Consider the following 12,750-nt stretch of genomic DNA (forward strand, 5'->3'; position numbering starts at 1 on the left):
GTTGTAAGTCAAAGGTTATGATTTCTTTACTGCACCCAGCTTTTGGGGCATTTGCTTGTTTGCAATAATAAGTTTTGTTTTTATATTTTAAGATGTTGATGACCATCTAGAGGGAGCTACATGCAAGGTAGATAGTTCCAGTCAGGCTATCATAGCTGGAATGGAAAGTTTAAATCTTGGTACAGCAGCAGCCACAGGGAAAACCGTTTCTGATACGAGGGGTAGTTTACACAGCAGCAGTTCAGAGAATTCTTTCTCAGATCCTTTAGCTCTTGAAGATACAAGTGACATATTGGTTGCTATGGCAACAACTGCAGGTACAAAAGTGAAGTGGACCTCTACAGAAGTTATATGATAAATGAGCCTGGGGTCAAAATTTTCTCATTCAAAGGGTCATATTACTGTAAATCCATTATTATTTGCGATGTTTTAATTTTCGCTATTATATGCAAAAACACAAAAAAACCTCACATTATTTTTCCAACATTATCAACAAATTAAAACATTTTCAACAAATTACGCACTTAACAGATGAATGTAAACACATATTGTTAAGATAAAAATAAATGAACAATAAAACAGTGATCTACGGACAAATTACGCACTGTTGTTCAAATATTATAAACAAGTTTATAACACCTTTTTTTACAAACATTTAACGTTTTATCAAATTCTGTATTAACAAACAATAACCAGATATGATAAAGGATTAAAAATACCTTTCATAATTAATCAATTATGTTGGTATATGATATCAAAAATGGTCACTTAATGACACAACATTAAAGATGAATTACTGTGAATAAGTTCAGCACAGTATGGAAATTAATACTTGAGGCATCCCAACCTGTAATATTAATAAACAAAATGTCACAAATTTATTTTGATTCTGCTATCGTGAATTTATGAAGCCACAAAATAATTCAAAAGTGGTTTTTTTTGCAAAATAAAAATCATGCAAATATAAAGTGATTTACAGTATTTATATAGACTTAAGCAGTAAAGATATCTTAAAAAGTCTTCTTCTAATATAGACTTATGCAGTAAAGATATCTTAAAAAAGTCTTCTTCTAATATACACTTACGCAGTAAAGATATCTTAAAAAAGTCTTATTCTAATATACGCTTACACAGTAAAGATATCTTAAAAAGTCTTATTCTAATATACGCTTACACAGTAAAGATATCTTAAAAAAGTCTTCTTCTAATATACACTTACACAGTAAAGATATCTTAAAAAAGTCTTATTCTAATATACGCTTACACAGTAAAGATATCTTAAAAAAGTCTTCTTCTAATATAGACTTACGCAGTAAAGATATCTTAAAAAGTCTTCTTCTAATATAGACTTACGCAGTAAAGATATCTTAAAAAAGTCTTCTTCTAATATAGACTTACGCAGTAAAGATATCTTAAAAAAGTCTTATTCTAATATACGCTTACGCAGTAAAGATATCTTAAAAAAGTCTTCTTCTAATATAGACTTATGCAGTAAAGATATCTTAAAAAAGTCTTCTTCTAATATACACTTACACAGTAAAGATATCTTAAAAAAGTCTTATTCTAATATACGCTTACGCAGTAAAGATATCTTAAAAAGTCTTATTCTAATATAGACTTATGCAGTAAAGATATCTTAAAAAAGTCTTCTTCTAATATAGACTTACGCAGTAAAGATATCTTAAAAAAGTCTTATTCTAATATACGCTTACACAGTAAAGATATCTTAAAAAAGTCTTCTTCTAATATACACTTACACAGTAAAGATATCTTAAAAAAGTCTTCTTCTAAGATAGACTTACGCAGTAAAGATATCTTAAAAAAGTCTTATTCTAATATACGCTTACACAGTAAAGATATCTTAAAAAAGTCTTATTCTAATATACGCTTACACAGTAAAGATATCTTAAAAAAGTCTTCTTCTAATATAGACTTACGCAGTAAAGATATCTTAAAAAAGTCTTCTTCTAATATAGATTTATGCAGTAAAGATATCTTAAAAAAGTCTTCTTCTAATATAGACTTATGCAGTAAAGATATCTTAAAAAGTCTTCTTCTAATATACGCTTACACAGTAAAGATATCTTAAAAAAGTCTTATTCTAATATACGCTTACACAGTAAAGATATCTTAAAAAGTCTTCTTCTAATATAGACTTATGCAGTAAAGATATCTTAAAAAGTCTTCTTCTAATATAGACTTATGCAGTAAAGATATCTTATAAAGTCTTCTTCTAATATAGACTTATGCAGTAAAGATATCTTAAAAAGTCTTCTTCTAATATACACTTACACAGTAAAGATATCTTAAAAAAGTCTTCTTCTAATATAGATTTATGCAGTAAAGATATCTTAAAAAGTCTTCTTCTAATATAGACTTATGCAGTAAAGATATCTTAAAAAGTTTTCTCTAATATACACTTACACAGTAAAGATATCTTAAAAAAGTCTTCTTCTAATATAGACTTATGCAGTAAAGATGTCTTAAAAAAGTCTTATTCTAATATAGACTTATGCAGTAAAGATATCTTAAAAAGTCTTCTTCTAATATAGATTTACGCAGTAAAGATATCTTAAAAAGTCTTCTTCTAATATACACTTACACAGTAAAGATATCTTAAAAAAGTCTTCTTCTAATATAGACTTGTGCAGTAAAGATATCTTAAAAAAGTCTTCTTCTAATATAGACTTATGCAGTAAAGATATCTTAAAAAGTCTTCTTCTAATATAGACTTACACAGTAAAGATATCTTAAAAAGTCTTCTTCTAATATACACTTACACAGTAAAGATATCTTAAAAAGTCTTCTTCTAATATACACTTACACAGTAAAGATATCTTAAAAAGTCTTCTTCTAATATACACTTACACAGTAAGTTTTATTCTAATATACGCTTACACAGTAAAGATATCTTAAAAAAGTCTTCTTCTAATATACACTTACACAGTAAAGATATCTTAAAAAGTCTTCTTCTAATATAGACTTATGCAGTAAAGATATCTTAAAAAAGTCTTCTTCTAATATAGACTTACGCAGTAAAGATATCTTAAAAAAGTCTTATTCTAATATACGCTTACGCAGTAAAGATATCTTAAAAAAGTCTTCTTCTAATATAGACTTATGCAGTAAAGATATCTTAAAAAAGTCTTCTTCTAATATACACTTACACAGTAAAGATATCTTAAAAAAGTCTTCTTCTAATATACGCTTACGCAGTAAAGATATCTTAAAAAAGTCTTATTCTAATATAGACTTATGCAGTAAAGATATCTTAAAAAAGTCTTCTTCTAATATAGACTTACGCAGTAAAGATATCTTAAAAAAGTCTTATTCTAATATACGCTTACACAGTAAAGATATCTTAAAAAAGTCTTCTTCTAATATACACTTACACAGTAAAGATATCTTAAAAAAGTCTTCTTCTAAGATAGACTTACGCAGTAAAGATATCTTAAAAAAGTCTTCTTCTAATATACGCTTACACAGTAAAGATATCTTAAAAAAGTCTTCTTCTAATATACACTTACACAGTAAAGATATCTTAAAAAGTCTTCTTCTAATATACACTTACGCAGTAAAGATATTTTAAAAAGTCTTCTTCTAATATACACTTACACAGTAAAGATATCTTAAAAAAGTCTTATTCTAATATACGCTTACACAGTAAAGATATCTTAAAAAAGTCTTCTTCTAATATACACTTACACAGTAAAGATATCTTAAAAAGTCTTCTTCTAATATAGACTTATGCAGTAAAGATATCTTAAAAAAGTCTTCTTCTAATATACACTTACGCAGTAAAGATATCTTAAAAAAGTCTTATTCTAATATACGCTTACGCAGTAAAGATATCTTAAAAAAGTCTTCTTCTAATATAGACTTATGCAGTAAAGATATCTTAAAAAAGTCTTCTTCTAATATACACTTAAACAGTAAAGATATCTTAAAAAAGTCTTCTTCTAATATACGCTTACGCAGTAAAGATATCTTAAAAAAGTCTTATTCTAATATAGACTTATGCAGTAAAGATATCTTAAAAAAGTCTTCTTCTAATATAGACTTACGCAGTAAAGATATCTTAAAAAAGTCTTATTCTGATATACGCTTACACAGTAAAGATATCTTAAAAAAGTCTTCTTCTAATATACACTTACACAGTAAAGATATCTTAAAAAAGTCTTCTTCTAAGATAGACTTACGCAGTAAAGATATCTTAAAAAAGTCTTATTCTAATATACGCTTACACAGTAAAGATATCTTAAAAAAGTCTTATTCTAATCTACGCTTACACAGTAAAGATATCTTAAAAAAGTCTTCTTCTAATATAGACTTACGCAGTAAAGATATCTTAAAAAAGTCTTCTTCTAATATAGACTTATGCAGTAAAGATATCTTAAAAAAGTCTTCTTCTAATATAGACTTATGCAGTAAAGATATCTTAAAAAGTCTTCTTCTAATATACGCTTACACAGTAAAGATATCTTAAAAAAGTCTTCTTCTAATATACGCTTACACAGTAAAGATATCTTAAAAAGTCTTCTTCTAATATAGACTTATGCAGTAAAGATATCTTAAAAAGTCTTCTTCTAATATAGACTTATGCAGTAAAGATATCTTATAAAGTCTTCTTCTAATATAGACTTATGCAGTAAAGATATCTTAAAAAGTCTTCTTCTAATATACACTTACACAGTAAAGATATCTTAAAAAGTCTTCTTCTAATATAGATTTATGCAGTAAAGATATCTTAAAAAGTCTTCTTCTAATATAGACTTATGCAGTAAAGATATCTTAAAAAGTCTTCTCTAATATACACTTACACAGTAAAGATATCTGAAAAAAGTCTTCTTCTAATATAGACTTATGCAGTAAAGATGTCTTAAAAAAGTCTTATTCTAATATAGACTTATGCAGTAAAGATATCTTAAAAAGTCTTCTTCTAATATAGATTTACGCAGTAAAGATATCTTAAAAGTCTTCTTCTAATATACACTTACACAGTAAAGATATCTTAAAAAAGTCTTCTTCTAATATAGACTTGTGCAGTAAAGATATCTTAAAAAAGTCTTCTTCTAATATAGACTTATGCAGTAAAGATATCTTAAAAAAGTCTTCTTCTAATATAGACTTATGCAGTAAAGATATCTTAAAAAGTCTTCTTCTAATATAGACTTACACAGTAAAGATATCTTAAAAAGTCTTCTTCTAATATACACTTACACAGTAAAGATATCTTAAAAAGTCTTCTTCTAATATACACTTACACAGTTAAGATATCTTAAAAAGTCTTCTTCTAATATAGACTTACGCAGTAAAGATATCTTAAAAAAAGTCTTCTTCTAATATACGCTTACGCAGTAAAGATATCTTAAAAAAGTCTTCTTCTAATATAGACTTACGCAGTAAAGATATCTTAAAAAGTCTTCTTCTAATATAGACTTACGCAGTAAAGATATCTTAAAAAGTCTTCTTCTAATATACACTTACGCAGTAAAGATATCTTATAAAGTCTTCTTCTTAGAAACTTAAGTGTCAGGAGCTTAGAAAATTGCCATATACCATCACCTTGTATTCCTCTACAAAAGTGATATTAAACATACCTCCTAGATCAAAATTGGCCCAGTCTTGGGTGGGGGTGGGGGATCATTTAGTTGTAGTTCTAGACTTGTATAAAAAACTATTTTAGTCTTCTTTTTTGAAACTATGATGTCAAGAGCATAGATATTTGGAATGTGGCTTTGCCTATCATTTATATAAGTCTGCCTTTGGGCCAAATATGGCCCTAGAAGTAATGACTTTAAAATTTTAAAGCTTTTCCTCAGAATATAAAATGTTTAGAGTTAAGATATTTTGCATGTACAATGTAGCATCACCTTGTGAACCTCTACAAAAGTTTAATAAATCATGCCCTCAGGCTCAAAATTGACCCCTCCCCTTGGGTCAGGTAGTCATATAAACTTAGATAGGAAAATACATTTAAGATAGGAAAATATATTTAAGTCTTCTTTTGTGTAACTACAATGGCTAGTGCTTAGATATTTCACATATAGCATTGCCTAATGGGCATCTACAAAAGTTATATAAGTCATGCCCCTCAGATCAAAAATGACCCTGCCCTGGGGGTAATTTAGTTTACATAGACTTATTTAAGTAAAAGTGTCTTCTCTGAAAGAACAGTGCCCAGATTAGATGTTTGGCATGTAGAATCTACAAAAAGTTACACAAATGGTGCCTCTGTGGTCAAAATTTGCCCTGCCCTTGGCATCAATAAGCTTCAGGGGGTCACTTCCTTTAAACTGACTTGTATGGGAAAATATATTTAAATCTTCTCCTTTGAAACTTAAATTCTAAAGGGCTTAGTATACATAGACTTACATGGTAAAACTCATTTAATTAAGTTTCTTGTGTGAAATAACAATACCAAGAGGTTAGATATTTGTCATCAAGCATTGTATCAGACATCTTCTTTTTTTAAGGCGGGTGAGGGTGTTCTTTAATGTAAGATCAAGCATACATGGAAGTGTTTAACACTTAAGATATACTTGAAAGTTCATTACTGATCTGAAGTTATTCTTGTTAACAAAAAAGAAACAGTTTTTCCCTTGTTTGTATATGTTAAAAAGTACAAATTGATGAAAGATAAATTAAATACATGTTTTTGTTTACTATTACAGACACAAATCATCAACAGTACACGTCTCTGTTTATGTTAGCGTTGTCATATGTTATCAGCAACTTTTCCAAGTCTTACCACTTTATCTCACTGCTCAGAGGGGTTTGTATATTTACTTCTAGTATAGATAAAAGTAAACATCTTCAACATGTCATAATTAAAGGCACATTATGCCTCAGAAATCCTTGTTTTTTATTTCTTTAGAAATGGCAAACTTTTGTTAAATAATGTTTTAAAATGCTCAGATTTCATTACAATGACTATATGAATTAATTGTATGTATTATTATCTTATGGTGTCTGTTTATTTTTGTTTCTTTGTTTCTTATTATCATTTTCTATATAATTCACTATAATTATACCAATTGCCAGCATTTTTTTTGAAGTATATGCAAAGGGAACTGAAAAATATATAGACAAATAAAAAGTTTTTGAGAAATAAAAATGATAGCATTTCTTAGGCATAATGGGCCTTTAAGATATTTTCATAGTTTGCATGCATACATGTGATCTTTTTTTGATGATCATGTGGGAGATTTTTCTTCAAAAAGAGGGAGATTTTAGAATTTGCAATAAACAAAGAAGGAAGTTCAGACATCAAAAATAGGGAGATTTCTTTAATTTGTGAAAATACCCATTATTTTAAGAAAAATCTTTGAAAAAATGGCTGCAGAAAGTGGGAGTCTTCAGCTAAAAGTGGGAGAGTTCACATGTATGTGCATGTAATATATTCACATTAATGAGTCAGTCACACTAGTGTATGATATTGCCTGAAAGTAAATAAGTGTTTAGATAAAATGAATAAAAAAATATTTTTGATAAAAATGAATGACATTAAAATCAAAAGTAGTATTCAGAACTATACAAACGACATTGATATTGTATTTGCAAGTAAAATACAAAGGGAGAGAATTGTAAAGGAAAAACAAAAAGAAACTGTTGAAAGTTGTTTCCCTTTTTTTCTTCTAATTTGTGTAATATATGTTTATTTCAGATAAATAATTTAAAGTGTGATCAATCTGGCAATGTTGTGAAGTTATGTGAGTTCAAGCACTCGTTGTCTAAGAAGCTGTACATGTTGCCTGTTTGACCTGATGGGTCACTAGGGGGCGCTTCTGGTAATTTCTGGCGCATTCTGATTGGAAATTCCAAATCTTCACGAGACTTCAGTCAGTTGTGTTTCTTTTAACTGCTTAGTATGTGGCAAAAGTATGGAACCTTTTGTATGGTTGATTGACTGAATATTTTCACAAGGAACATTGTCTTGATGTTTGACATATCTGAAGACATGTGACATAAATTATGATTGCATCCAGGGTATAGAATGAAGGTGAATATTGTTGTCATGACAACGTGTAGTATAGTTGTTGTCATGTAACTCTTGTAAGAATGTAATAAATGTTATAATATAAGAAAAGTGGCATATGTTATAATGTAAGAATGTAAAAAATGTTAAAATTTAAGAAAAGTGGCAAATGTTATAATGTAAGAATGTAACAATTAAATGTTATAATGTAAGAAAAGTGGCAAATGTTATAATGTAAGAATGTAACAATTAAATGTTATAATGTAAGAAAAGTGGCAGAAGTTATAATGTAAGAAAAATAAGAAAGTGGCAAATGTTATAATGTAAGAAAAATGAGAAAGTGGCAAATGTTATAATGTAATAAAATGAGAAAGTGACAAATGTTATAATGTAAGAAAAATGAGAAAGTGGTAAAAACTATAGTATCATAAAGTAAGTTATCATTATAGTTATAAAACAGGAGGACTGATGCCAGGTTACAAGATTGCTCACAGACTGGTACCAGTACCAATGTCTTGCTATGTTATACCTCAGAGCTTCTTAGGGAACCATCAATATTTGTGACCCCTTCTAGTAAAATAACCAGGCTATATTGATTTTTTTATACCTTTACATTACTTCTTTTAAAGTTTTATACTCATTTAGTGTGATGGATAATTTTAGAAAGGTAAAATAGTAAATTCTTATTGTAGAAAGTTCAAAACAAATAAGAAAGTAGTAAGTATTATTTTGTTTAAAAAAAGAAGAAGAAAGTAGTAAATGTTATTTTGGATGTAGTAAATGTAATAAACCAAGGAAGAAGTAAATGTAATTTTGGATGTAATAAATGTAATAAGCTAAGAAAATAGTAAATGCATTTTTGGGTGTAGTAAATGTAGTTATCTATGAAAGTTTTTCTGTGAGAAGTGGTGAATGTTACATGTATATTGTTAAGAAAGTAATTAATGTAATTTTGAAAGAAGTAAACCTAATAATGTAACAAAGTGGTGAATGTAATATTGTAAGAAAGCAGTAAATGTAATAATGAAAGCAATTGGTGAATGTAGTTTGATAAGACAGTACCAAATATTATATTGTAAGTAGTGAATGTAATATTATAAAGAATGTAGAGAAGGCAATATTGTAAAAAATGGTGATTTTTTTTTTGTAAATTGTAGAAATGTAGTGAATGAAGGTAGGGTAGAAAATAATGAATGAAATAATGTTAGCAATTAGTGAATGTAATAATGTAGTGAAAAATAACACACAGACATGACTGTCATTATATGAGTAGCAACCATTTACTTTATGTTTATTTATTGAGAGTTTCAGTAAAGATGTACACACTGTAATGTATAATAAATCTTCTGTTGTTTTCTGATTTCATTTCTTATCATTGTTTGCTATAATTGTGAAAGGTTTGTTTGTTTTATTTTATAAATACATGTACATATGTAAATATAAGTTATAATAGCAATATAAATAAATATATGAACTAAAGAATTTTTAAAACACACACCTGTATTATATGAGTTTTTAAATAATAACAAATAAAGAAAGATCCCATTTAACAAAAACCTGACAATTGCAAAAATATTTATAAAATGTTCATAAGTGTTTTACATAAATCCTTCAAAGACTTTCAGGTGTACTTACTTATATTACCTGTAGATAAACAGCCTAAATTGTCAGCAAACCCTGTCCATAAATGTTTTTTACCATTTCTCTGGTACCCAACCTCTATGTATTGATTTGTATATTTTTAATTTTTATATTCTTCTACCTAATATTGACTTCATTTTCATATTATAATAAGCTTTGAATTGGGAACATTCCATTTCAAAGTTGAAGAGATTTGAATAGAATAGAATGAGCTACCAACATTATAGAGCCTGGTCACACTTCACATGTTTTCAGGTTGGCCTGGCCCTATATATATTGGTGGTAAAGGCTTGAATAATCTGCTCCAGGAAGTTAAGGTTTTTATTAACCAGATAATTGTTTTGTTATAATCTGTGATATTTATTGATGTACAACTATTAATGAATTATAAAATCTGTATTAAACCCTCATCATCATTTAACTTGTTTGTGTTGGTTTATCTATGACAAGTTTAAAGAAATAATTTATCCAAAATATCTTTAAACTTGGCATGTTATTAGAATAACATAAATATTTCAAGTGAAAAAAAGTTGTATCACCTATTATAAAAATAAGGTATTGTTTACTTTCATTGTGAATTATCTGCCCTTGAATTAAGCAAAAAAGTCCAATTCAGAGGCATATAACTCAAAAGACGTGATCCTTATTTTGTTTCGCTTAAAATGTTACTGTTATCATATTCTTACAACATGCGAAGTTAAAAGAAAACAATATTTAGAATTAATGGTTTGGTTTTGACAATATTTTAGAAATTAAAATTATTAAGGTTTGAAAGTCGGTGTATATGTCGTTAAGTTAAAACATCAAATGCTACAGAGTAGGAAAAGTCTTCATGAAGTTTGAAATATTGTGTTACAGTACACAATGTTTAACATTTACGTTAACATTTCAGCTACCCTATAAGGTCTAAGACGGCTAAACAATTCTAAAAATAATGAAAATCAGAAAAATCTAAAAGTGAAGACTATTACAAATGTATGTTTACTTCCAATTCATATTAGACTTCGCATTTATTATGTATTTACTATTTTATCACTATAGTTTTACTCGGGTACTTATGAAACTACGGCTATTTTTACATTGCATCACACAATGTGCATTTTTAGCTCACCTGTCACAAAGTGACAGGGTGAGCTTTTGTGATCGCTTTTCGTCCGGCGTCCGTCGTCCGTCGTCCGTAAACTTTTACTTTAAATGACATCTGCTCATAAACCACAAGGCCAATTTCATCCAAACTTCACAGGAATGTTCCTTTGGTGGTCACCTTTAAAAATTGTTCAAAGAATTTAATTCCATGCAGAACTCTGGTTGCCATGGCAACCGAAAGAAAAAACTTTAAATATCTTCTTTAAAAAAAACATAAGAGCTAGAGCTTAGATATTTGGCATGAAACATCTTCTAGTGAGTGTCTACCAAGTTTGTTCAAATAAAAGCCCTGGGGTCAAAATTGGCCCCGCTCCGGGGGGTCATTGATTTTCCCTATATGCATATAGTGAAAACTTAAAAAATCTTCTTTTAAAGAACTCAAAGAGCTATGGCTAAGATATTGAGCATCAAACATGTTCTAATAGGTGTCTATCAAGTTTGTTCAAAGAAAAGCCCTGGGGTCAAAATTGGCCCCGCCCCAGGGGGTCATTGATTTTCCCTATATGCATATAGTAAAAACTTAAAAAAATCTTCTTTTAAAGAACCAAAAGAGTTAGCGCTAAGATATTTAGCATGAAACATGTTCTAATAAGTGTCTACCAAGTTTGTTCAAATAAAAGCCCTGGGGTCAAAATTGACCCCGCCCGGGGGGTCATTGATTTTTCCCTATATATGCATATAGTAAAAACTTAAAAATCTTCTTTTAAAGAACTCAAAGAGCTATGGTTAAGATATTTAGCATCAAACATGTTCTAATAGGTGTCTACCAAGTTTGTTCAAATAAAAGCCCTGGGGTCAAAATTGGCCCCGCCCCGGGGGTCATTGATTTTCCTTATATGTGTATAGCAAAAACTTAAAAAATCTTTTTTGAAAAAACCCAAATAGCTAGAGTTAAGATATTAAGCATGAAACATATTTTAGTGAGTGTCTACAAAGTTTGTTCAAATAAAAGACCTGGGGTCAAAATTGGCCCTGCCCCGGGGTCATTGATTTTCCTTATATGTGTATAGCAAAAACTTAAAAAATCTTCTTTGAAAAAACCCAAATAGCTAGAGTTTAGATATTAAGCATGAAACATATTCTAGTAAGTGTCTACAAAGTTTGTTCAAATAAAAACCCTGGGGTCATAACTGGCCCGGCCCCAGGCGTGTCATTGTTTTTAACTATATGTGTATAGTAAAAACTTTAAAAAAATCTTCTTTTAAATAGCCCAATGAGCTAGAGCTTAGATGTTTAGCATGAAACATTTTCTTATGGGTGTCTACCAAGTTTGTGCAAATAAAAGCCCTGGGGGTTGGGGCGGCCTATATACAGGTGAGCGACCTCAGGGCCATCATGGCCCTCTTGTTTACTTTTAGCTGGGACAAACGATAAAATTTCAGAATTCTTGACAACGGAGAGGGTATAAATTCGCATGAATCTGGAAACTTGCTGTTTTAACGCATAGACACACGTAAACAATTTAATGATACGTCCATACTGTTAATTCAAAAACAGAAACTTTCGGATACAGCAAATCTATTTTTTAAAGGTCAGAACTGTGCTCGAAAATGTTTTTAAGAAAATTCAAGAGGGCATTGACTAGTTCAGTTCATAAAACTTTATATTGTATAAACAGCTGGACTTAAAATTGACGTGGACTGTGGACACTAGTCTTTCATTTTTCTCCTAAAAATCAAATTATTTGTTTTTTTCCTTATACATTGTTTACTTGCTCGATTTAATTGTAAAAAAGGTTGACATATGTTGATGTAGGGATCACATGTGTTACATAGAATACACAGGAATCAAGGCCAATTAATATTGTACTTTATAACAGTTTTAAAACAGTCCGACTGTATGTGATAAGATAATAGTTTTAATGGCATAACATTGCTATATTAAATTGATCTTATGGGTGGTCTCTGTATCTGTAACTCAAACATGTCACATAACATAAAAGTTGATAAAACATGTGTTTTGATGGCTTAATTTTTCCAACAATT

General features: G+C 28.9%; 1 protein-coding gene across 2 annotated transcripts in view; it reads left to right on the forward strand.

Moving 5' to 3' along the window:
- The window catches only part of LOC132731355 (caspase-2-like), a 29,931-nt gene extending 19,891 nt beyond the window's left edge, over nt 1-10,040 (forward strand). For both annotated transcript variants that reach the window (XM_060717531.1, XM_060717530.1), the window contains exons 7-9: nt 93-317; nt 6,675-6,775; nt 7,667-10,040. In XM_060717531.1, coding sequence (XP_060573514.1) covers nt 93-317; nt 6,675-6,775; nt 7,667-7,762 — 422 coding nt within the window. In that variant the 3' untranslated portion in view covers nt 7,763-10,040. The remainder of the gene's footprint in view (nt 1-92; nt 318-6,674; nt 6,776-7,666) is intronic.
- Nucleotides 10,041-12,750: the final 2,710 nt, after the last annotated feature.

This window comes from Ruditapes philippinarum, unplaced genomic scaffold, assembly GCF_026571515.1.
Source record: "Ruditapes philippinarum isolate M1 unplaced genomic scaffold, ASM2657151v2 ctg54_1_1_1_1, whole genome shotgun sequence".
NCBI lineage: Eukaryota > Metazoa > Mollusca > Bivalvia > Venerida > Veneridae > Ruditapes > Ruditapes philippinarum.